The sequence below is a fragment of the Budorcas taxicolor genome, chromosome 18 (assembly GCF_023091745.1).
Source record: "Budorcas taxicolor isolate Tak-1 chromosome 18, Takin1.1, whole genome shotgun sequence".
Lineage (NCBI taxonomy): Eukaryota > Metazoa > Chordata > Mammalia > Artiodactyla > Bovidae > Budorcas > Budorcas taxicolor.
The window spans coordinates 58,381,348-58,408,468 of NC_068927.1; the positions used below are offsets into that span (position 1 = coordinate 58,381,348).

A 27,121-nucleotide genomic window follows, 5' to 3' on the forward strand; every position below is an offset into this window, starting at 1 on the left:
CTTGACTAGAGACCTTTGTGGACAAAGTAATGTCTCTGCTTTTTAATATGCTGTCTAGGTTGGTCAGAACTTTCCTTCCAAGGAGTAAGTATTTTTTTAATTTCATGGCTGCAATCACCATCTGCAGTGATTTTGGAGCCCCCCAAAATAAAGTCAGCCACTGTTTCCCCATCTATTTGCCATGAAGGGATGAGACTGGGTGCTGTGATCTTAGTTTTCTGACTGTTAGCTTTTCTTTAACACTCTTAATAAGTATATAGTCTCATTTCAATATATGTCTGTAGGCATTAAAATGTCAAAATTATAATTTTTTCTTGTTTTGGTATTCTCCCCAGTTATATAAAGTTCTTAACAAATACACATATTTTTGTGTTTGGCCAATTGTGTCTTGGTCATGGCCTGCAGACTCTTGGAGCCGTGTGGGAGGCTTTGTTGCAGCAGGCACACTTTAGCTGTGCTGTGTGGGATCTAGTTCTCTAACAAGGGGCTGAAGCCAGCCCCCTGGCTGGGGAGCTCGGACTACCAGGGAAGACCCTGTAAAAACTTGCATGAACTTTCTTTAGTGTTGTCTCTGTGTATTTGTGTTTTACTAGTTAAATTTTAGTTCATATAAACTGAAGCAAAATTCAAGATCTGTCATTTAATGGATGTTTGACAAAATATTTGCAAAAGGGGGAACAACAGTGTTGTTGATTTTATATTATTTATGCGGTGCATTCAAGATTCTGTCAAAACTGTTAGACAGACATATAGTATATACTAAATAGTTAAAGGATTATTGCTGCTATGGGTACTATTCTATCAGACCCATCAATTTTGTAAAACACTTAAAATTCAAAGTTAAGTATAAATTCTTACCTTCCTAGTCTACCTCTTTGCTATTCAGAATGGTCATTCATGCGTCAGAATTTTCAACATTACTAGTTAAAATAAGCTTGTTAAAAATGTGGCACATTGGCCCCACTCCAGAACTCTTAGATCAGAGGATGCTTTTAAAAAATATGTCCTGTTTCCTTGATAGGGGCCTTCCCTGGTGGCTCAGATGGTGAAGAGTCTGCCTGCAATGTGGGAGACCTGGGTCCGATCCCTTGGTGGGAAAGATTCCCCTAGAGAAGGAAATGGCAACTCACTCCAGTATTCTTGCCTGAAAAACCCCATGGACAGAGAAGCCTGGTGTGCTACAGTCCATGGGGTCAGAAAGAATCAGACATGACTGAGTGACTAACATACTTTCCTTGATAGACAGTTTATCCTGTGTCACACGAGTACAACTCTCCAAAATAGATAAGTCAGTGTTGATGTGACTCTTTTATAATTTCTCTTCCAGATCCGGACAGTTTCTATAGTGGTCTGTGGATCATATCTCATTCTCTTTTCCTGGGTTGGAAATACAATGGAAAATACAGCTGTATCAAAATTATATTTTTGTGTAACACCAGACATTCTAAATCAAAACCATTTCTCTTGCTGGTTTCCTCTTGGGTCACACTAGGAAGTCTTCCCATGTCCACATGGCTCATGTCCTTTGTATTTCAGGGACGGCTGACATTCGAGGATGTGGCCAAAGACTTCACCCAAGAGGAGTGGGAGTGCCTGGACCTCCGTCAGCGGGAATTGTATAGGGATATGATCTTAGAGAACTACGGGAACCTGGCCTCCTTGGGTGAGGATAACTGCCTTCCAGAATCCCTTAAGTACCTTCAGGGTTTTGGTTCATTCATTCTAGAATGTCTCCTGGAATTTTCTGCTTTGTCCAATAGAGGTTCAGATCCTGACTTCCTAGGGGGAAAAGGGTATTTGTGACATTTGAAAGAAAGACTTCATTATGGGTTATTATAACTCTAACCTTCTTCCTCGATGTAATCTGCCTTCTTGTTGTTCAGTCGCTAAGTCATGTCTAACTCTGCCATCCCATGGAATGCAGCAAACCAGGTTTCCCTATCCTTCGTTAACTCCCAGAGTTTGCTCAAATTCATATCCATTGAGTCAAGAACGCTATTCAATCATCTCATCCTCTGACGTCCCCTTCTCCTCCTGCCCTCAGTCTTTACCAGCATCAGTGTCTTTTCCAATGAGTTGGCTCTTCGCATCAGGTGGCCAAATTATTGGAGCTTCAGCATCAGTCCTTCCAATGAATATTCAGGGTTGATTTCTTTAGGATTGACTGGTGTGATCTCCTTGCTGACCAAGGGACTCTCAAGAGCCTTCTCCAGCACCACAGTTCGAAGGCATCAATTCTTTGGTGCTCAGCTTTCTCTGTGTTCCAAATATCACATCCGTATGTGACTACTGGAAAAACCATAGCTTTGACTAAATGGACCTTTGTTAGCAAAGTGATGTCTCTGCTTTGTAATATGCTGTCTAGGTTTGTCATAGCTTTTCTTCCAAGGGGCAAGCATCTTTTAATTTCATGGCTGCAGTCGCAATCTGCAGTGATTTTGGAGCCCCCCAAAATAAAGTCTGTCACTGTTTCCATTGTTTCCCCATCTACTTGCTGTGAAATGATGGAACTGGATGCCATGATCTTAGTTTTCTGAATGTTGAGTTAAACTAACTTTTTCACTCTCCTCTTCCACTTTCATCAAAAGGCTCTTTAGTTTTTCTTCACTTTCTGCCATAGGGGTGGTGTCATCTGCATATCTGAGGTATTGATATTTCTTCCGGCAATCTTGATTCCAGCTTGTGCTTCATCCCGCCCAGCATTTCTCATGATGTACTCTGCATATAAGTTAAATAAGCAGGGTGGCAATATACAGCCTTGATGTACTCCTTTCCCAATCCAGAACCAGTCAGTTGTTCCATGTACGGTTCTAACTATTGCTTCTTGACCTGCATATCCTTCATTCTAGGTGAGTGGTAATTCTATAAGTTCTGTGGTATAAAATAGTGCCACTCTCCTCTTCAAACCGGATTTCTACTACTTGCTTTTGCCTTAGTAGTACTTGAGCATAATATCAGAACCTGATTTTGATGCATTTGTCTTTTAAAGGTGCTTCCAATAAACTATTTGGTAAAATCACTTTTTAAGGCTATTTTAACTTTCTTCCTTGACTTCTCTCTCACCTGAACACATATTGGGTTGGGAGTTGATGAATATCTGTGAAGACACATATTCCTTTTTCTGATGAACAGGTCTTGTGGTCTCTAAGCCAGACCTGGTCACGTTTCTGGAGCAAATGAAGGATCCCTGGGATATACGGAGAATGGAGATGCCAGCCGTACACCCAGGTATGTGTCTCTGGATGGAGCAGATAACTCAGGTGAGAGGGACAGGCATCGTGGAGGAAGTCATACTTTGTCGTGTGGTTTGGGGAGATCGGCTTCAGTGGAAATGATTTTGGATTAGCCTGGGTTTATTTCTGTCACTGTCATAGAGGGTCATCTCCTGACCCATTCCTGATTTTTTTTTTATCATTTATGTATTTTTCTCCAGTGGTTAATTTTCACATTCACGGTGAGAACCAAAATACTTGTCTGGCCTGGGACAACCTGCGTGACCTGATAGCTCTTCCATTTTGGGGAGGTTTTAGAAAATCTGTTCATATTTCTGAGTAACTATATTAAGCCCTTTTAAAAGTTCTGATTCTGTCCCGAGTCAGAAGAGTGTGGGTGGAGTTGTGAACAAATTGCCACACTTCTAGGAATACTGAGGACAAATATTTTTTGTTTTCTACCCTATAATTTCCAACTCACTAGGAACTACACATATGACCTTATAAACTTCATACTCAAATTCTTTCTTCACTGCATAATACATTTTGCTAAAATGAGAAAATGCAAACCTGAATTTTACTTTAAAATTCTCTTTTTTTTATATGAACAGACATTAAATGTGTTAAGTATATTTACCCAAATGCCTTAATGCTAAAATACTTTAATATATTTAACTCATAGAGTTTTTAAATAAATTACTGACATGGGAATTTAGGACATTTCCCACAGTGTTTTTTTCTGATTGTTCTTCACTATTAAGCTTATAGATTATATAAAGAAATCTTTAAAAAGAAAATTTTCTGTTCCAATAATGCTATTTTACAATGTTGTTAGTTTTGCTGTACAGAAAGAATAAGTGGCATGGGGATGATCCAGAGAGACGATACAGTGTGGGAGGTGGGAGGGGGGTTCAGAATTGGGAACTCATGTACACCCGTGGCTGATTCATGTCAATATATCGCAAAACCAATACAGTATTGTAAAGCAAAATAAAGTAAAAATAAAAATTAAAAAAAGAATACGTGATACATATACATATTTCCCTTCTTGATTAGATTTCCTTCCTGTTTAGGTGACCACAGAGCATTGAGTAGAGTTCCCTATGCTCTCACCATATTTTTCAAGTCTCACTTCTTATTTTATTTCTTAAGAACTCTTATCTTATTAAATCTATCTTGTTTGTTATGAAACATCCCAGGACTTGATTGCTTATGTCACCTATTTCTGATTAGTTCTAGGTCAATATCATTTACGATTTTAGATTCTATTGAAACATGCTCAGATAACAACATGAGTGGTAAGAAGTGGGTTAAATAATTAGTAGGCATTAGTATTTGTGGAGAAGGAAATGGCAACCCACTCCAGTGTTCTTGCCTGGAGAATCCCAGGGATGGGGGAGCCTGGTGGGCTGTGGTCTCCGGGGTCACACAGAGTCAGACACGACTCAAGCGACTTAGCAGCAGCAGCGGCAGCAGTATTTGTGAAAATGTTTTGTTTGTAAATTTGATTACTTAAAGGTAAAATGAATCACTACATTGCCCAACTGCTCTTCATTTAGTTATTCCTGTAGGTTTCTATGTTGACTTCTCCTCAACACCGTACTCCTTTGTCATCTCATTTTGTCCAGTGTTCTGTGTTTGTGGTCTCTGTTCTGCAGGCTGCAGGTCCTAGTTCCTCTTGCTCTGGTGTCTGCCCACTGGTGGGTGAGGTGGTCCAGAGACTTATGCCCTTATCCCCTTGATAGGGAGTGGATTGTTATTATTGTGAGCAGAGCCTGCCTGAATATTGAGGGGATCTTTGTCTCTCCTCTGTGGCTGTCACTGCCCTGTCAGGGGTGGGGTCTGCTCCCTGATTAGTGGAGTAGAGTCCCCATATCTGTGTCTTAGCTGTGCTTAGCTTAGCTGATCTGTGGTGCTTCTGATCTAGTGGGACTGGAGCACACCCACTGGGAGAGAAGCCACTGAGGATTGCTCCTCTGGGGATGTGCAACTCGGAGCATGCTCTGTGGGTCATCTTTCATGTGTTGTGTGAGCTCTCATGTGACCCTGTGCTGGCATTGATCTTGGCCCCACCTGAACCATGGGCATGATGGCACTTGATCCTGGTATCTCTCAGATGATGTTTTCACCAGGTCACCAGCATAGATCCATTGTAGTCATGTCGCAGGTGTACATTGATTGTGGAGCTGGACCCCCTGCAGTGCTATGGGGGCAATTTAGACTGTGACCTGGCCCAACCGCCTCATGTGCATGCCTATAAAGTCTACAGTTGCTAAAGCCAGACTGATCTTGACTGCCAGAGCCTCGTTTCCATCCAGATGTTCTGTCGGGGCTGAGTTTATAAAGCCAGTTGTGGGGTGTAACACCATGGTTTGTACAGCTGCAAGGAGAGATCTCAGCTTTTCTTTCTTAGTGGCAGGGCCTGGGGCTCAGCTGTGGTTTCAGTGCCATCTATACTTTGGGACCACCCACAGGCATGTGCTCTGAAGGTGCCCCTGGAGCCCATGGGTCTACCCTGGTGGGGAGGGGGCTAGGGAGGAGGAAGCAGCTGTGGGGGTCATGAGATCACCCACCTAGGTGGGAGCCATTCCTTGTATCTGGAGAGGCAGGGACAGGCACAGGGGCAGGGAGGCTGCAAGGGGGTTCTTTCCTTCGAGTATCACTCAACAACACTGCTCTGCTTCTCTGGTGGTTCAGGCTTCCTCCACAAGCATCCTGTTTGCAGAGCTCCTCCCTCCCTCCTGTCCCCCCAGGATGTCTCCTCACAGCCAACCGCAGTCCTCTGCCTGGGTCTGCTCTCCAAACCCCACATTCCAGCACCCAGCCCTTGTGTGCAGCAGTGGACATCCTCTCAGGCTGGGTGGGCAACGCTGGGGTCAGCAGCCTGTGTACAGGTCTCACTCTGTCCTGCACACTGGTTGCCGTGTTCTCTTCCCACAGAGAATGAGTCTCTCCTTCTGTCCCAACTGGGCTCCCCGCAGTGAGGGGCTTCCCTGGATGTGGAGACCTCTCCTCTCTTCAGATCCTCCCAGGGTTTTGCGGGTCCCATCCCGCTTCTTTTCCTCCCTCATTCTTTTGTCCTACGTGGCTCAGCAGGAATCTTTCTTGTCGTTTCAGGTGTCCAAGTTCCTCTGCCCGTGTTCCACAGGGCTCTGTGAGAATTTTTCCACTTCAAGATGTCCTCCTGATGCTTTTGTGGAGAGAGATGAACTTCACGTCTTCCAAATCCTCTGCCATCTTGACTCCTTCTATCTCGGTTTGAGGCTGAATCTAGCCAGCGTATGCCAATGTTATGTAAATTGTAAAATATATGCCCCGAGAAAAGTAAGCAGAATAACTTATTATTTGGTATCTTTCAGCTGTGTCTTCTCACGACACCCAGGGTTTGAGGACCCAAAAGCCAGGCTTAGAAGATTTATTCCCAACAGCAAAGCTAGGAATATATGAAAGACTTCACCTTGGAAATTTACATTTAACCAAAGACTGGGAATATATGAGGGCATATAAAGAGCAGAGAGCATGTTATGATGAACAAAACCATATTAGTACAGTTTCCCATAATGTAAACATTACCGCCAAAAGAAATCAAGGATGTGAATCAAATAGGGAGAACCCAATTTCAGATGACCAATTTCAGTCATCAACATCTGCAGATAAGTGTTTATTTGTCCGCAAAGACCCATATCATCTCTTGTAACCTACACGTTCTCTGAAGGGAAATGTGGAAAATCTGGAAAGTCATCTAGTTTCTACTGCAAATACTCATTCAAACAACTCTGAGCATAGATGTCTATTAAATATACATCAAACATGTCTGGAAACCAGAAAATTAAAAATGAGGGGGAAAGTTCCCAATATAATCAAATTGAGGGATCCTTTAACAAGGGTTTATTGTTCTTCAACCAACAACTATTTTCTCCTTGTTCCAAAATCTGTAATGTTGATAATAATGGGAGAGACCTTATTCAACCATGGTTGTTCAATACATATGGAGGTATAATTAGTGTGGAACAACTTTACAAGCATAACAAAATCAGTAATGCCCTAAGCAGGAGCTCTACCCCCAATAATTACACGAGTATACATGATGGAATGAGAAGCTCTTCATGCAATGACACTGGGCATAATGTTGACCAAGACTCATATCTCATGAAACAACAGGGACATCAGTTTTCAGACAACAATTCTAAACATAATAGATATAAGAATATATTTTATCAAAGCTCAAATCTTACTATTAATATGTATAAGAGTATTGATATTGGAGAGAAGACTTCTAATTGTTATGATTATGGTAAAGTTTTTAAGCAGTCTTCAAAAGTTATTCAACAGCAGAATATTCAGACTAAGCAGAAATATTACATGTGTAATACACGTGGAAAAGTCTTTAGTAACTCACCAAATCTAAGTAGACATAGGAAAATTCATACAGGAAGGAAACGTTTCTAATGTACAGCATGTGGCAAAGCCTTTAATCAGAGTTCATATTTAACCGAACATCAGCGAATCTATGCTGGGGAGAAACCATACAAATGTACAGAATGTGGCTAAGCCTTTATCTGTTGTTCACGTGTTACTCAACATCAGCAGATTCATACTGGGGAGAGATCTTATAAATGTACAGCATGTGGCAAGGCTTTTAAGCAGAGTTCAACTTTAACTGAGCATCAGCAAATCCATACTGGGGAGAGACCTTATACATGTACAGAATGTGGCAAATCCTTTAACTGGCATCTGAGTCTTACTGTACATCAGCGAACTCATACTGGGGAGAAACCATACAAATGCAAAAAATGTGGCAAAGCCTTTATCCATTGTTCACATCTTACTGGACATCAATGAATCCACACTGGGGAGAGACTTGATAAATGTATAGACTGTGGCAAAGCCTTTCCCCAGAGTTCAGGTCTTTCTCGACATCAGAGAATTCATCCTGCAGAGAAACCCTAGAAATGAATCAGTGATAAAAAAGGTTCGTCCTAAATATACACTTTTGAAGCAACGAGTGTTTACTTTGGAAAGATACATGAATGAAATACAAAAATGTAGACAAGTGTTTAATCCAACTTCAAAGGTAAATCAATGCCAGAGAATTCATACTAGAAAGCATTTCATTCGTACCGCTTTTGTTGAATTACTCTAAACAGAAACACTGTAGCAAGTATTCCATATTTAAAACATGTACTAAGTTGATATGTTAGTATGGATCACAAGATGAAGGGGTGGATATTCACAGAGATATAATTATTAGTCATGTATCCTTGTTTATATTAACGTTATTTGAGATCATTAAGGATCCAAAACGCATGTCATTCAACTCTCAAGTAACTCTGCTGTGATTTGTTTCTACTGTATATATGAACATCTGTTTTTGATGTTGTTACTTCAATTGTAAGAGAAGCCCTTCTATATTAGGTGGGAATCATTTATATTTATTCTCCAATTTACAAGATTAAGAACACAGTAATGTTATATGCACACTAAACCTCTAAATGGAGGTATTTGTCACTGATGTCAAACATCTGTGTTGTCACCATGATGTAAGTGTTCAGGAAATAATTCAAAGTAAGACAGAAGTTTGCTCTAAGTTTTCAATAATTATGTCAATTGCTTTTAAAGCATAAACCAAGGATTGTTCATTAAAATCGAAAGTCTTTTTATAACATCAACATCAAGAAATCATGCATATTACCTGGCAGGCTTGAAGTAAGGACACCTTCTCTTCTACCTGTTGTAAGTATAGAAAACTCTTTCTGGAAAAGTCATATTAATATAATTACTGTCCATCCCTGTTTACTACATTAGCCTCCATTTTGTAAACCACATAAATCACATTCACAGATCATTTCATCAGAGAAACAGGAAAGTTTTTAGAAGCTTGTAATCTGTATTTTAATCAAGGATCAAACAACAGTTGTAAAAAGTTTTATTCCCTCTGTGTAAAATTAATGTATGTTCATTAATAAAAGTGAACGGTTTTTTCGTGTTACAGTTGACGTGGAATGAAGGAAGGGTGAACGCACCACCAGCATTAACCTCTCCCACCTGTTTAAGGTTGCAGGAAAGATAACGTTATAAGAAACTATTTGTAGCACAGGGGGATGGCATCTGTAGAAATTAGTTCCTTACTGGTGTTAAACTCTCATAAATTCATATATTTCCCACCATTTCTATGTTGTATCTCCTCTCCCATTTTGAAAGTACTCAGACATTGTGATGGTTCGAATAAGAAGGATCATGCAGAGTACTGTTGAGAGCTTCCCTGAGGGCTCCGTGCTGTTGCTGCCTCAGCGTCTGTCTAGGCAGTGTTAGGTAGGTAGAACAGGGAAAATGAATCCAAGATGGCGGTGGCTCCAAGACAAGGAAGGGAAAAGCCTGCGAAAATGACACAAAAGAAGGTCTGAGGACCGGAGTGAGGACCTCAGGTAAAACAAACAACACTCCTGGCTGGCCCAGTTTACATAGGACAGGCCCAGGGAGAGATAAACATATAAATAGAGGAGCCAGAGCCAGCTGTCTCTCTCTCTCCCGTGCGCTGGAGCGCTCTTCTTCTCGTGTCTTTAGATAGATGTGCCCTCACGCCTTGAAGACAGATTTTCCTGTTATCTTATAAATAAAATAAAGCTGTAACACTGAGCTGTAACACTGATTTGTCTAAGAGCTATAACATGGTCCATTCGAGACCGGAGAGCTATAACATGGTCTATCCAAGACCTGAGAGCTGTGACACGCTGAGGGGGCTTTAAGGTCCGTCAATTCAAATCTTCGTTGTGATGAGACAAAGAATCGAGGAACATACACGCGTGACAACAGCAGGCAGCCTGCAGGTCCTTGAACTCCCACCAGCCAGTCCTGTGAGCACCTCCACTAGATGACCCCCTTCCTTGAGACCTGCAGTCTTGCCAAACCCCAGGGTCTACTTCACAGGCCCCCCTTCAATGACAACCTCAGAGCTCACCAGACTCCTACTCCTCTGGTTTGAATGGACCGATCCACACTCAGCCTGGGAAGCCCACAGCACTTCACCCAGGGCCCCTTAGAAAGGCCTGAACCCCAAGTAGTGGACTTTTCTCTGCCTGGTTCTAGCCTTGACCTTCCTCAGGGGCCCTCAAGGCTTCCTGTGAATTCTCTCAGGACCTAGAGTCATAAACTCACCTGCTTCAATTGTCCTTTGTTCTTCTGTTAGCTAAAACTTCTCAGGGGCTCATTTAAGCAAATGTCAATTTAACAAAGTCACAAAAAGCATAATTAAAAGCCATGATGGGAAAGTTCTGAGCCAAGATTTATAAAATCTTCCCCTGTATAATTCTTAGCACAAGTTTCTTGTCTAGGCTTAAAGGAACTGTTTTCTCATGGCCTTGGCATACTTTGAATGCAATATATAAATATCTGAAGATATATACATCATATAATTTATATAACACACATTGAATACAATATATAAATATCTGAAGGTATACACGTTAGCACTGAGAAAACCAAGCAATATGTGAGTGTATGTGTATTCATACACATTTAACTTAGAGAATTTAGAAATGCTAGATCAAAACTGGTCATTTTAGAATTGCAGATGATTGACTAAAGACTGCAAAACTTGTCAATTTGTCAATTAATCTGTTTTGTCTATTTTTCATGGAATTCATTTCCTTAAATGTCAGGAGGTTACATTTTTTAGGGAACTTCCACACTGTGCTCCCCCCGTGACTGCCCCAGTTTGCATTCCCTCCAGCCGTGTAGGAGGTTCACTGATCTCCAAGCATCTTTATGATATTATTAGTGGGCTCTTTGCTAATTGTTATTCTGACTGGCATGAGGTGATGCATGATTGTAGCTTTGTTTTGCATTTCTATTGTTTAGCACTGGTGAGCATCTTTCATTTGCCTCTTGCCCATCTAAAACAGCAAGTTGCCCCACCCAGGCTCAGCAGTTGTGGGGCACAGGCTTAGTTGCCCCACATGTGGAGTATTCCTGGACCAGGGATCAAGCCCGTGTCCTCTGCACTGTCAGATGGATTCTCCACCACTGGGTGACCTGTCTGTTTAGCTTTGTTTCCTTTTGAGATGCATATATATTTTGTATTGGAATATAATTGCTTTACAATGTTGTGTTAGTTTCTGCTGTACGACATCATCAATCAGCCATAAGTACACATGAATCTGCTCCCTCTTGAACCTCCCTCCCGTGATCTCCATTTCACCTCTCTGGTCAGCACAGAGCACCAAGCTGAGCTCCCCGTGCTATCCAGCAGCTTCCCACTAGCTCCCTGTTTTAACCATCTGTTCAGTTCAGTTCACTTGCTCAGTCACGTCCAAGTCTTTGCGACCCCATGGACTGCAGCACGCCAGGCCCTCCGTCCATCACCAACTCGCAGAGTTTACTCAAACTGATGTCCACTGAGTTGGTGATGCCATCCAACCATCTCATCCTCTCTCTCCCCTTCTCCTCCCCACTTCAATCATTCCCAGCATCAGGGGCTTTTCAAATGAGTCAGCTTTTCGCATGAGGTGGCCAAAATACTGGAGTTTCAGCTTCAGCATCAGTCCTTCCAATGAACACCCAGGACTGATCTCCCTTAGGATGGGCTGCATGGATCTCTGTGCAGTCCAAGGGCCTCGCAAGAGTCTTCTCCAGCATTTCAGCTGCAGTGGTGTATGTGTGTCAGGGAGGCTCTTCAGTTTGTCCCCCTCTTCTTCTCCTGCCGTGTCCATACATCTGTTCTCTATATTTGTGCAAATGTTGTCTTAACAGATATATATGGAATCTAAAAAAATGGTGTTGATGAACTTATTTACTGAGCAGGAATATAGGCGCAGAGGTCGTTCTTAAGCTTTTGGATGTTAGGCTTTCAAGGCATAAAATACATGGACAATCATTCCATGCATTTTACGAAGTGAAAGAAGCCCATTCAAAATGCTACAGAAAGTAGGAATTTTACAATATGACACTTTGGTGTAGGTAAATGTTCATATGTGCTCAGTTGTGTCTGAATCTTTGTGATCCCAGGGGCTGTAGCCTTCCAGGCTCCTCTGTCCATCGATTTCCCAGGAAAGGATACTGGAGTGGGTTTCCATTTCTTCCTCCAGGGGATCTTCCTGACCCAAGGTTCGAACCTGCATCACCTGGATGTCCTGCATTGGCAGGTAGATTTCTTCCCACTCAGTCACCTGGGAATCTAGTAGGAAATATAGAAGAGATTAAAAAGGTCTGTGGTTGCCATGGGTTTCAAAGGAGGGACTATGAATATCCTAAATCTAGAGAACTTTCAGGACCGTGAAATAATTTGTGTTAAACTGTTGTGATGGACACATGTTATTATACATTTATCCAGAGGTATGCAGTGCACATCCCTAAAAGAGAAACATAAGGGTAAACTAAAGAGTTTGTCTATTTACTATCCTTGTAGATTCATCAGTGGTAGCAAATGCTCACTGTGGTGGGGAAAGGTAAGGAGGGAGATTGTCCACGTGTGGGAACAAGAGGTATATGGGAAACGTCTATACCTTATCATCAATTCTGCTGTGAAACTAAATCTTCTACAAAGTTGGTATTGGTGCATGCACACTGAATATTTTTTAGAATATATAATATTAGAAAGATGGACATGCTTCTAACTTTAATTTTTCCTTAGTCATTATACTTTAAAGATGTGAGAAAATAGAGCTCTCTAAATGGCGCAGACAACAAACTGCAGCAGTTGATTCATAAAACCTAGAAAAATGCACACAGAGGAAGTAGAACAAGGCTCTCACGTGTTAATTCATGTTAATGTAACTTAAACGACAACACCGATCATTATTTCCTTGGTTGGTCATCAGATAGCATTTAGGGCATCATTTTCAAAGGCATTTGTCTCTGCCCACACACACTTGTTAACCTAGCGTGTCCTGCTCAGTTCAGTTCAGTTCAGCTGCTCAGTCCTGTCCTACTCTTTGTGACCCCATGGACTGCAGCTCGCCAGGCCTCCTGCGGCCTCCGGTTTATTGTCAAAAGAAAGCTGTGTTGGAAACACCTCCAGGCTCCTGGTCTCTGAAGTTGGAGGTGCCACACCTGCAGAGAGGTGGTCACAATGCAAATCATTTTGTGAAAACCTGTGTCCCCAGGCTGCAGATGGGGGGTGAAAAAAACTAACGACATCTTAGGGAAGAATTCTGCAAGTAAAGCCTGGCAGGAACCCAAGACCCCCAGGTGATTCCCACCAAACACTCACCTCTCCCCTCCCCTCCCCCAAGGGCACAGACACAGGCCGAGGACTGCCACACCCATCCTAGAAAGAGCCCCTCCCCAGGGAATCAGGTTGACCTTTGCTTCTAGAAGTTCCCTCCCTAAATCCCTCCTTCCTGAGGTCTCAGATGTGCCAAATGTGAGGTTTCCCTCAGGGCCCTGAATGCAGGTCTTCCTCTTACATTTTTTTCAAGACCCTAGTAAGCTGGGTCAGGTAGCCCAGAAGTAGGGTCCATTGTTTCTGGTGAATTGTTCTGCGGCCTGCTCTCTGTAATGCAAAAATGAAGGAGAGGAACTAGCCGGGAAGATCTGCAAACAGAGTGGAGCAGCAGGATGTGATTAGCATATCAGGTTAGTCTTGATTGCCCACTACAGATCAGGAACACAGAAAGTTAGCAAAGAGCTCAGAAAAGGGTGAGAGAAACAAGAAAACATTTTCTTCTTTTTCACTGCAGCAGTTGCAGGTTAAACGGCTGTATGGATGCTTTTGAAGGTATTTTCTCAACATGCAGATGTGAGTTTGAGATGTCGGATTCCCACAGAAGACGCAGAGCAGGAGGAAGAGGAGGAAATGGCAGCTTCTCAGGTAATTGTCCTGTCCCGGGTGTGGGGCTGTGTCTGCTTTTCCTCCTGAAATGCCTGGACTGAGAATCTGCAGACCTTTAGTTCTCTGCTTCTAAGTTTTCTGCCTGGAGTGCTTGTTATCACCTTCTTATTTTTTTTTTTCCATTTTTTTTTTTTTAAATAGTGAAAATCAGCTCTTCAGGTTTCGTCTCCCTCATATTCCAGAGCCTTTTCTTCATTGTGTGTATCCTGGCTTTCTATAGAGCATGATGAATTCTCAACATGAAATAGTGACTTTCAATGTTGAATACATTCCCTTTGTGAGAGATGAGTACGGAGAGGCACTGGTATCTGAGAATCCCACTGGGATGTGGTTCAGTGTTAGGATCTTAGGGAAGTCGGGGAAATGCTGCGATGAATTTACATGTGAATGCAATTCAGCTCTCTAGAACAGGAGTAAGAAAATGCCCTTGTTAATAGAATGAACTCAGCATTCCAGAATTTTTCAGAAGTTAAAGTAGCAGAGACAATCCTCTATACCGATAAGAAAAATATACTAATTAGATGGACTATTAAGCTACAGATCATGGGAGGTATATAGGAGGTGGAATTTGAAGAAAACTGACATTTTTCATGATAGATTGAGATCATGGTTTTCCTAATATTGCCAAGACGCCTGGCAGTGATAATGCATTTTTCTATGTACTCTTACCCTGTGACCTCTGATGTTCACTGCTTCTGTGAGATTTCCACGCTATGAAATTCATTTTCTTTTTTTTCTCTTAAACAAGGATCCTGGTAAGAAAAAGTGATGGATATGCCTATCACAGTTAATGAGGAAATGCCGTATCTTCTTAGTTACTCTCTGCTTTGAGAAATGAACACTGTCAGCTAAAACAGATGCACAATTTGAGAGATGTGAATTAAATTTTATCTGGGGCAAAATGAGGACAGAAGCCCAGGAGACAGCATCTCAGAGAACTCTGAGAAACTGCTCCAAAGAGACAGTGGGGGAAGGTCAGTACGTGCCTTTGATGAAGGGGGAGTTCAGTGCAATGAAGCACTTACTTTACAAAAGGTTTCCTGCCAGTCGTGAGGAACTGAAGTCATCATTTAGTGGTTTAGTGCTTTTCTAGATATGAAGAGATGCAAGGATTGGGATCATGAAAGCAGTTCCTGAAAATATCGGACTCTAGAATTGATGCTTTTGAACTGTGGTGTTGGAGATGACCCTTGAGAGTCCCCTGGACTGCAAGGAGATCCAATCAGTCCATTCTGAAGAGATCAGCCCTGGGATTTCTTTGGAAGGAATGATGCTAAAGCTGAAACTCCAGTACTTTGGCCACTTCATGCGAAGTGTTGACTCATTGGAAAAGACTCTGATGCTGGGAGGGATTGGGGGCAGGAGGAGAAGGGGGCGACAGAGGATGAGATGGCTGGATGGCATCACAGACTCGATGGACATGAGTCTGAGTGAACTCCGGGAGTTGGTGATGGACAGGGAGGCCTGGCATGCTGCGATTGATGGGGTTGCAAAGAGTCAGACACAGCTGAGCGACTGAACTGAACTGAAAGACCTGTTCCACCAGATTCCCTGGAGCAGAGTGCCTCAATCCACCCTGAACTCCCTCGAGGGGATTGAAGTAAGTTGCAGCACCATAGGGTTCATTCTCCCCAGAGGCAGGTGGCAAACGCCCTTGTTGTTGCTCAGTTCAGTCACGATGTACTCTGCATTGAAGTTAAATAAGCAGGGTGACAATATACAGCCTTGACGTACTCCTTTTCCTATTTGAACCAGTCTGTTGTTCCATGTCCAGTTCTAATTGTTGGCTCCTGACCTGCATACAGATTTCTCAAGAGGCAGGTCAGGTGATCTGGTATTCCCATCTCTCACAATTTTCCACAGTTTATTGTGATCCCCACAGTCAAAGGCTTTGGCATAGTCAATAAAGCAGAAATAGATGTTTTTCTGGAACTCTCTTGTTTTTTCCATGATCCAGCAGATGTTGGCAATTTGATCTCTGGCTCCTCTGCCTTTTGGAAAACCAGCTTGAACATCAGGAAGTTCATGGTTCCTGTATTGTTGAAGTCTGGCTTGGAGAATTTTGAGCATTACTTTGCTAGTGTGTGAGATGAGTGCAATTGTGTGGTAGTTTGAGCATTCTTTGGCATTGCCTTTCTTTGGGATTGGAATGAAAACTGACCTTTTCCAGTCCTGTGGCCACTGCTGAGTTTTCCAAATTTGCTGGCATACTGAATACAGCACTTTCAGAGCCTCATCTTTCAGGATTTGAAATAGCTCTAATGGAATTCCATCACCTCCACTAGCTTTGTTCATAGTGATGCTTTCTAAGGCCCACTTGACTTCACATTCCAGGATGTCTGGCTCTAGGTGAGTGATCACACCATCATGATTATCTGGGTCGTGAAGATCTTTTTTGTACACTTCTGTGTATTCTTGCCATCTCTTCTTAATATCTTCTGCTTCTGTTAGGTGATACCATTTCTCTGTTTTATCGGGCCCATCTTTGCATGAAATGTTCCCTTGGTATCTCTCCTTTTCTTGAAGAGATCTCTAGTCTTTCCCATTCTGTTGTTTCCCTCTATTTCTTTGCATTGATCACTGAAGAAGGCTTTCTTATCTCTTCTTGCTATTCTTTGGAACTCTGCATTCAGATGCTTATGTCTTTCCTTTTCTCCTTTGCTTTTCACTTCTCTTTTCACAGCTATTTGTAAGGCCTCCCCAGACAGCCATTTTGCTTTTTTGCATTTGTTTTCCATGGGGATGGTCTTGATCCCTGTCTCCTGTACAATGTCACAAACCTCATCCCATAGTTCATCAGGCACTCTATCTATCAGATCTAGGCCCTTAAATCTATTTCTCACTTCCACTGTAAAATCATAAAGGATTTGATTTAGGTCATACCTGAATGGTCTAGCGGTTTCCCCTACTTTCTTCAATTTAAGTCTGAATTTGGTAATAAGGAGTTCATTCTCTGAGGCACAGTAAGATCCTGGTCTCGTTTTTATTGATTGTATACAGCTTCTCCATCTTTGACTGCATAGAATATAATCAATCTGATTTCGGTGTTGACCATCTGATGATGTTCATGTGTAGTCTTCTCTTGGGTTGTTGGAAGAGGGTGTTTGCTCTGACCAGTGCATTTTCTTGGCAAAACTCTATTAGTCTTTGCCCTGCTTCATTCTGCTTTCCAAGGCCAGATTTGCCTGTTACTGCAGGTGTTTCTTGACTTCCTACTTTTGCATTCCACTCCCCTATAATGAAGAGGACATCTTTTTTGGGCGTTAATTCTAAAAGGTCTTGTTTAATCACTGGCAATGCTCTTGGCAAATGCCGATATGTAGTTGACAACACTCCTGTGTGTTTAGTAGAGATGCTGGGATTTGGGAGTGGGGATTTTCATCACTCAAGCCCAGGTCTGATCATTTCCAGTACACTCCATGCTCACATCACAGATAGAGTCTCATCACATTTCTGTATTTTCCAAAATGTTTACAAGAATCATATTACTGCTAATCTATGTTCAACTGTGCTAAATTTTAAAATACAGTTCCATGCGAATGGTAGATTTTTCAGGAAATTAAAAAATTCAGAACCAGAGCTGTCTATTTTTTTAATCACTGTGTATGTCTGCACCCTAGTCTATTTTAAAAAATTAAAATAATATTATCACACGAGTGTATGTTCCTCGGTTCTTTGTCTCGTCACAACAAAGATTTGGAGCTACAGACATTAAAGCCCTCGGTGCATCACAGCTCTCGGGTCTTGGACAAACTGTGTTATAGCTCTTAGTCAAATCAGTGTTACAGCTCTATTTTATTTAGAAGATAGCAGGAGAATCCATCCTCAATGCGTGAGGGCATGCCAACCCAAAGACTTGAAGAGAGGAAATTGGAGGAGCTCATGGCGGAGGGAGAAAGAGAAAAAGAGCATAGACACGGGAGAGAAAAAGAGAAAAGGTTTTGGCTCCTCCTTTTATATGTTTTTTCCTCCACCTGGGCCTGCCCTATGCAAATTAGGCTTAGCCAGGAGTGCTGTTTGTTCTACCTGAAGTCTTCACTCTGGTCCTTGGACCTTCCTTGTCTTTAAGCCACCGCCATTTTGGACTCCTTTTCCCGATTCTACCTACCTAACAATATCATCCTCAAATATTTATGTACATTTTCAGTCAGTTAAAAATTATCTTGATTTTATTGACATGACCATTTTTCTCTTAATAAGTATACAGTCCCATTTTAGTGTATGTCTGTAGGCATGAACATGTTAACATCATTTGATTGATTTTTTCTTTTTCTTTTTTGAAGATTCCCTGAAGCAGGGAATAGCTACCCACTCCAGTATTCGTGCCTTGAGAATCCTGTGGACAGAGAAGCCTGGCAGGCTACAGTCCCTGGGGTTGCACACGACTGAGTGACTAACACTTTTCTTGTTTTTAGTATTATTTACAAATACAGAAATTTCTATAAACTTTCATTAGAGTTAGCTCTGTGCATTTGTCTGGGTTTGATTAAAGTCTAGAGTCACAAACTGAAGTAAAAGTTGCTGCTGCTGCTAAGTCGCTCCAGTTGTGTCTGACTCTGTGCGACCCCATAGACGGCAACCCACCAGGCTCCCCCGTCCCTTAAGCTGTCATTTAAAGAATGTTTGTTAAAATATTTGCCAAAAGATGCTACAGCAACATTATTGATTTTAAATTATTTCTGTTATACATTCAAGACTCTGAAAACTGTCAGAAAAAAAAGTAGTATATACCAGATCATTAAAATGATTCTTGTCGCCAAGGTTACTATCCTATCTGAACTCTAAAATCTATTAAGCACTTAAAGTTCAAAGTTAAATATGAATTCTTTGCTTACTATTCTACTTCGTTGCTGTTCACACATTGTCACTCATGGAACAGAACTTTCAACATTACTAGTTCAAATAAGCTTGTGAAAAATGTGGCACATTGAGCCCACTCCAGAACATTTGGATCAGGAAGTGCTTTGAAAAAATATTTCCTGTTTCTTTTCATAGTTTATTGTCTGTCAACTGAGTACAACACTCAAAAATAAATATGCCAGTGTTGATCTGATTATAATTTATCTTCCAAGTCAGAATAATTTCTGTAGTGGTTGATGGATCGTATCTCATCCTCTTTTCTTGGGGTTAAAAATGTGGTAGAAGATACTACTGTGTAAAAATTATATTCCTGTGTAACACCAGACATTCTCCTAAATCAAAACCATTTCTCTTGCTGGTTTCCTCTTGGGTCACATTAGGAAGTCTTCCCATGACCACATGGCACCTGTACTTTGTATTTCAGGGACGGCTGACATTCCAGGATGTGGCCATAGACTTCACTCAAGAGGAGTGGGAATGCCTGGACCTCGGTCAGCGAGAATTGTACAGGGACGTGATGTTAGAGAACTACAGGAACCTGGCCTCCTTGGGTGAGGATAACTGCCTTCCAGAATCCTTTATGTACCCACTGGGTTTTGGTTCCTGTATTTCTAGAATGTCTCCTAGAATCTTCTGCTCCTTTTAATAGTTTCAGATCCCTGCTTTCTATGGGAAAATGGATATTTATGAGTTGAGAAAGAAGACTTCATGATGATTCATTATGATTCTAACTTTTCCTTGATGGAATCTGCCTCCTTCTTCTAGGTTAGTGGTAATTCTGTAGGTTCTGTGGTATAAAAGGGTGCCACTCTCCTTTATAAATCAGATTTCTCCTACTTACTTACTTTGGACCTAGTAGTACTTGACTAGAATCTCAGATTTTTTCTTTAAGTATTTGTTACTTATAAAAGTGCTTCGATAAAGTATTTGGGGATATAATTTTCTAGGCTATATTCACATTCAACCATGCCTTCTCTAGAATGTTAATAATGTAATGAGCAAGATTCCAGTCATGTCTGACTCTTTGTGACCCTATGGAATAGTCCATGGAGTTCTCCAGGGCAGAATACTGGAGTGGGTAGCCGTTCCCTTCTCCAGAGGATCTTCCCAACCCAGGCATCAAACACAGGTCTCCCACAGTGCAGGTGGCTTCTTTACCAGCTGAGCCACCAGAGAATGTTCATACAGCTTAGGAAATTGTGTCCCCAAATATTTTAGTTCTAGGCTCTATTAACATTCTACCATGCCTTCTCTGGACTTCCCAGGTGGCACTCGTGGTAAAGAACCTGCCTGCCAATGCAGGAGACATAAAAAAAGTGGGTTTGACCCCTGGGTTGGGAAGAACTCCTGGAGGAGGACATGACAACCCACTCAGTATTTTTGCCTGGACACTCCCATAGACAGAGGAGCCTGGCGGGCTACAGTCCACAGGGTGGCAAAGAGTCAGACATGACTGGAGCGACTTAGCACATGTGCCTTCTCTTCTCACTTGAATACATATGAGATTGGAAACTGATGAATCTCTAGCAAAACAAATATTCCTTTTCCTGATAGCAGGTCTTGTGGTCTCTAAGCCAGACCTGGTCACCTTTCTGGAGCAGATGAAGACTCCCTGGGATGTAAGGAGACTGGAGATGCCAGCTCTATACACAGGTAGGTGTTAGTGAATGGAGCCGATGAGTCAATGACGGGTCCAAGGATTAGTGAGCAATTCATCCTTTGTCATGTGGTTTGGGAAGATCTGCTTCAATGGAAATGATTTTGGAGAAGTCTGGGTTTCTTTCTGTTGCTGTCATAGGCGGATATCACCTGCCCCATTCTGTCCCTTTAAATCATTCCTGAATTCATCTCCAGTGATTACTTTTCTCAGTCACAGTGAGAACTGAAATCCTTTTCTTGGCCTGTAACAACCTGCATGAATCGATTACTATTCCATTTCTTGGGTTGGGGTGGGGGTCCTAGGAAAACTGCACATTTCTGAAAAACTCTAAGACGCTCCTATTAAAATTTCTACCTCTAGATGGCAGTGTGTGAGTGGAATTGTAGACATACTGCCAAAGTGCTAGGAATACTGGGGACAGAGGTTTTTTGTTTTTTGTTTTTCTGAGTTATAATTTCTAAAACACTGGAAGCTTCAAATAGGATCTTGTAAATTTTAAATTCAAGTAATTTCTTCACTGCATAAACCAAAACCTCCCCAAAGAGAAAGAATGCCAATCTCAGGGTTACTTCAAAGTTTCTGTTTTCTTCCTATGAACTCATATGAAATGTTAAGTGTATTTGCCCCAATGCCTCAATGCTAAAAGACTTGAATATATTCAATTAACTCAAAAAATTTTCAAATAAATTGGCATAAGAGCTTAAAACATTTTCCAACATTTTTAATGGTTTCAAACTATTACAATGTTTAGATAATATAATCTTTTTAAAACATTTTTATTGGAGTATAACTGGTTTACAATGTTGTACAGCAAAGAGAATCCATCTTACGTATAGATATCTACTCTTTTTAAGATTTCCTTCCCAATTAGATCTCCACAGAGCATTGATAGTGTTCACACCATATTTTCAGTCTCATTTCTTAATTTCTCAAGAACTGCTTCTTTATTTAATTAATCTTGTTATCAGCTTCCTCAGACATTGTCCTACATGTCCTTGCTTTCTGATTAGACCTATGTCAGTATCATTTATGATTTTTATATTGAAATATATAGAACACGCTAAAATAAAAAGTGGGTGAAAGAATTAGAGGGCACCTAGTGGCATCTGCATTTAAGATGAGTTAGTTCGAAGAGTAAGCATTAGACTGCCTGTCTCGTCTTTATTTAGTGGTTCTTGTAGCTTTTTGTCTTGCTCCTTCCTCTACACCATACTTCTTTGTCCTCTCATTTTGTCACACTTTCTGGGTTTGTGGTCTGTTCTGCAGGCTGCAGGATCCTAGCTCCTCTTGCTCTGTTGTCTTCCCCCTAGAGGGTGAGGTTGGTCCCCAGGCTTGTATCCTTATCCCCTTGATTTGGGATTTGGTTGCTGTTATTGTGACGCGAGCCTCCCCTGGATATTGAGGGGAGCTTCCCCGTGGCTCTGTGGTTGTCACTGCCCTGTCAGGGGTGGGGTCTGCTCCCTGGTTGGTGGAGAAGAGCCCCCAGATCCGTTTCGTCACTGTGATTCTGATCTGCGGTCAAGGCAGGTAGGATTGGAGGACACCCACTGGGAGAGAAGCCACTAAGGATTGCTCCTCTGGGGATGTTCACCTTGGGTGTGCTCATGCACTGTGTGAGTCTCACGTGACCCCATGTTGGCACTGCTCTTGGCCCCCCTTCAATCATGGGCATGCTGGCACATGGCTCTGGTGTCTCTCAGATGTTGTTTTCACTGGAACACCAGCACAGATCCAATGAACTAAGATCCCAGAATTGTACTCATGGAGCTGGACCTGCTGCGGCGCTATGGGGGCAGCTCGGACTCTGGCCTGGCCCCACCCCCTAGTATACATCCCCACAAAGTCTACAGCTGCTAAAGCTACACCTTCCATGACTGGGGGAGCCCTGGTTGTCCATTCAGATGCTCTAGGGGCTGAGATGACAAAGCCAGTTGCAGGTATAAAAGCATGGTTTATGCAACCATGAGGAGATACTTCAGGTTTTCTTCCTTAAACCTGGGGCTCAGCTGAGCTTTCAGCTCCTTCTCTGTGTGTGGGCCACCCACAGGTGTCTGCTCCAGAGGCTGCCCCAGAGCACAGGAGTCTGCTGATTGTGGAGGAGGTACATGGCGGGAGACTGTGGCTGGAGCTCAATAGAGCCCACCCGGGTGGTGGCCCTTCCTAGTGCTGGGGGAGGAGGGGCCAGCACAGGGGAAGAGGGGCTGCAATGGTGGGTCTTCCCTTTGGGCATCACTCAACAATGGCGCTCTGCTCTCTGGTGGTTCAGGCTTCCTCCACAAGCATTCTTGTTTATAGAGCTCCTCCCTCACCCCTGTCCCCTCAGGATGTCTCCTCACAGTCCACAGCAGTCCTCTGCCTGGCTATGCTCTCCAGACCCCACATTTCAGCACCCAGCCTTTGTCTGCAGCAGCGGATACCCTCTCAGGCTGGGTGGGCAGGACAGGGGTCAGTACCCTGTGTACAGGTCTCACTCTGTCCTGCTGCCAAGACTGTTGCCGTGTTCTCTTCCCACAGAGAATGAGGCTCCCTTTCTGTCCCAGCTGAGCTCAAACCAGCCCCAGTAGATAAGAATAGTATATAAGAAAACTTTCATTTGGTATCTTTCAGCTGTGTCTTCTCACAACACCCGTGGTTTGATGTCAAAGAATCCAAGATTAGAAAATTTAATCCAAAAAGCAAACCTAGGAATATGTGAAAGAGCTCACCTTGGAAACGAACATTTAATGAAAGACCAGGAACATACGGGGGTATGTGAAAGACCTAGAAGATGTTTATATGGACAGAAAAAAACTGAGACAGTTTCACACAATGTGGACATTACTGCCCAAAGAAGTGAGCAATGTGAGTCAAACTGCAGAAAACACCCATTTCAGTTATCAACATCTGCAGAGAAGTGTATCTCTTCAAGCAAAGGCTTAAATCAGTTTTTGAAACATACACATTCTCTGAAGGGAAATGTGGAAAATCGGGAAAGTCATCCAGTCTCTACTGCAAATACTCATGCAAACCGCTCTGAACACAGGCTTCGATTACACATACATTCAAGCATGTCTGAAAACCAGAAAGTTAAAAATGATGGGGAAAACTCACAATATAATCAGTTTGAGGGATCTGTGAGCAAGGGGTCATTATTCTTCCACCAACAGACAGTTTCTGTCTGTTCCAAAATGTGTAATGTTGATAATAATGGAAGAGAGTTAATCCCACCATCATTGTTCAATACACATCATGATACGGTTAATACGGAACAACTTCTCACGTGTAATAACACGAGTCAGGCCTTAAGTAAGAGCTCTACCCCCAATGATTTCAAGAATATTTATGATGGAGTGAGAAGCCATTCATGCAATGAAACTGGGTGTAAAGCTGCACAAGACTCTCACCCTATGAAACATCAGGGACCTCAATCTTCAGAAAAAGATTCTGAAAATAGTACATGGAGGAACATCTTTTATCAAACATCAGGTTTTCCACTAAATGAGAATACACATACTGGAGAGAAGACTTACATTTGTGAATATGGTCATGTCTCTAATCAGCCTTCAAATCTCACTCAACAGCAGAGTATTCAGAATCTGCAGAAAAGTTATAAGTGTAAGCAATGTGAGAAAGCCTTTACTAACTCATCCAGTCTAAGTAGACACAGGAAAATTCATTCAGGATGGAAACCTTTCAAATGTACAGAGTGTGGCAACACCTTTAATCAGAATTCAGAGCTTAGTCAAGATCAGCAAGTCCACACTGGCAAGAAACCTTATGAATGTAAAGAATGTGGAAAAGCATTTGTGTCTCACTCAAACCTTAGTCAACATCAGCGAATTCACACTGGGGAGAAGCATTATAAGTGTACAAAGTGTGGCAAAGCCTTTAATCAGAAGGCACATCTTACTGAACACCAGAGAATTCATACTGGGGAGAAGCCTTATAAATGTAAGGATTGTGGCAAAGAATTTAACCGGTGCTCAGGGCTTACTTGCCATCAGAGAATTCACACTGGAGAGAAGCCTTATAAATGTAAAAAATGCGGAAAAGCCTTCAGTCACCACTCAAGTCTTATTCAACACCAGCGAATTCACACTGGGGAGAAGCATTATAAATGTACAAAGTGTGGCAAAGCCTTTACTCAGAAGTCACATCTTACTCAACACCAGAGAATTCATACTGGGGAGAAGCCTTATAAATGTAAGGATTGTGGCAAAGAATTTAACCAGTGCTCAAGTCTTACTTACCATCAGAGAATTCATACTGGAGAGAAACCTTATAAATGTACAGAATGTGGGAACTCCTTTAGACAGAACTCAACTCTTACAGAACACCAGCGAATTCATACTGGGGAGAAGCCTTATAAATGTAAGGATTGTGGCAAAGACTTTGTTAAGAACTCAGGTCTTACTTACCATCAGAGAATTCATACTGGAGAAAAACCTTATAAATGTAAAGAATGTGAAAAAGCCTTCAGGGACCAGTCAACTCTTACTCAACACCAGCGAATTCATACTGGAGAGAAACCTTACAAATGTAAAGAATGTGGAAAAGCCTTCATCAAGCACTCACATCTTACTCAACATCAGAGAATTCATACTGGAGGAAAAACCTTACAAATGTAAGGACAGTGCCAAAGGCTTTAATCAGAGCTCTCACCTTACTAGACATCAGAGAGCACGTTCTAGAGAGAAACCCTAGTAATAAGTGATGGAAGAGGTTTGTCCTAAACATACACTTCAGAAAATACGAGACCATTTATTTAAGAAAGACAAGGAACGACATAAAGAAAATGTAGAAAAGTATTTAATAAAAATTAAATCTAAATAAATACCAGAAGTTGCACACTAGAAAAAGTGAAAGTTGCTCAGTCGTATCCAGCTCTTTGCAACCCGATGGACTGTGTCCATGGAATTCTCCAGGCTGGAATACTGGGGTGGGAGGCAGATTCTTTACCAACTGAGCTATCAGGGAAGCCTGCACAATAGAAAGCATTTCATCAATCCTGTTTTTTGAAATTCCTCTTCAGGAGAAGTATTGTAGATAGTAATCCATAGTTAAAACAGATAGAAAATTGATATGTTATTATGGATCACAAGATGAAGGTTGGTATTTAGAAACGTACAATTATTAGCAATATGTCTTGGTTTATATTGACATGATTTGTGATTATTTGAAAACCAAAATAAATGTGATTCAACTCTCACATTACTCCATGCTGCTATGCTTCATTTCTAGTGTGTATGCAAAGTTATGTTTTTGATAGTTGCTGTCTCAAAGATGAGACAAGGCCTCCTATCCTAGGGAGAAAACATTTATATTTATTCTCCATTAGAAGATTAAGGACACAGTAATGTAACTTGTACATCTAAATGGAGGTGTTAGTCATTCATGTCAAACATTCCTATAGGTCACCAAGAGGTAAGCGTTCAGGGAGTAATTCCACATATTAAAGTAAGATGTACATTTTCAATAGTTATGTCACTTGCTTTTTAAGTAAAATACAATGACATTTCACTGAAATCTTGATGTATCTTTATAATATCAACAGAAGTCATGAATATTAGTTGACATGTTTCAAATAAAGACATCTCTGATCCCCTAGAAATGTATGGAAACTCCTCCCAGAAAAGTCATGTAATTAGTGTATGTTTTGTTTCATAAACGATTAACCTCCATTTTGTAACCATAGGAATCACAGTTCTCAGATCATTGTATCAGAGGAATGAATATCGGTGTTTATGCTTGTAATCTGTATTTTATTCAGTTACACAGCGGGTTGGAAAAGGTTTTATTCTGACTGTGTGATATCACATTTTAATAAAACTGGATGGTTTCTTGTGATGAAGTTGGTGTGTAATGAAGTGTCATCCTACCGCTTTAAGGTGGAAGGGAAAATTCCTAACAAACTCTTTGTTAGCACAGAGGGATGATATCTGTAACAATTAGTTTCCATCCTGCCTTTAAATCTCAACTAATTGGATATTTCACATCATTTCTCCATTGTACTTTTCCTCCCTGTCTGTAACTGCTGGGACATTGTGATGGTTCTAAGAACGATCATACAGAGTATTCTTGAGACTTTACCTGAACTACTCCGTGCTGTTGCTGCCTCAGCATCTGTCTGGGGAGCAAGCAGCCTGGAGGTCCTTGAACTCACACCAGCCAGTCCTGGGAACACCTGCACTAGATGACCACCCACCTTGAGAGCAGCAGTCTCGCTGAACCCCAGGGTCTACTGCACAGGCCCCCCTTCAGTGACACCCTCAGAGCTCACCAGATTCCTGCTCCTCTTGGTTTGAATGGACCCATCCACACTCAGCCTGGGGAGCCCACAGCCCTTCACCTAAGGTCTCTTATAAAGGCCTGAACCCCAAGTACTGGAGCTTTCTCTGCTTGGTCCTACCCTTGACCTAAGAAATTCCTGCCCTAGAACCTCCTCTCCTGAGAGGTCTCAGGTGTGCTGAGTGTGAGGGCTGAAGCTCAGGGCTCCTGAGTGTGGGTCTTGGGGGAGAAGCATCAAAATAAACAGGGAACTTGCTGAAGACTCATTTCATGGCCCCTCTTCAGACCTGCAGA

At 41.9% G+C, this 27,121-nt stretch overlaps 1 protein-coding gene across 1 annotated transcript in view; it reads left to right on the top strand.

The window, feature by feature from the left end:
- Positions 1-1,518: 1,518 nt before the first annotated feature.
- Positions 1,519-27,121, top strand: part of LOC128064008 (zinc finger protein 345-like) — a 53,424-nt gene continuing 27,821 nt past the window's right edge. The window contains exons 1-5 of the mRNA XM_052656830.1: positions 1,519-1,663; positions 3,133-3,260; positions 19,325-19,451; positions 20,458-20,553; positions 24,221-25,126. Of these exons, the coding sequence (XP_052512790.1) occupies positions 1,519-1,663; positions 3,133-3,260; positions 19,325-19,451; positions 20,458-20,553; positions 24,221-25,126 (1,402 nt within the window). The remainder of the gene's footprint in view (positions 1,664-3,132; positions 3,261-19,324; positions 19,452-20,457; positions 20,554-24,220; positions 25,127-27,121) is intronic.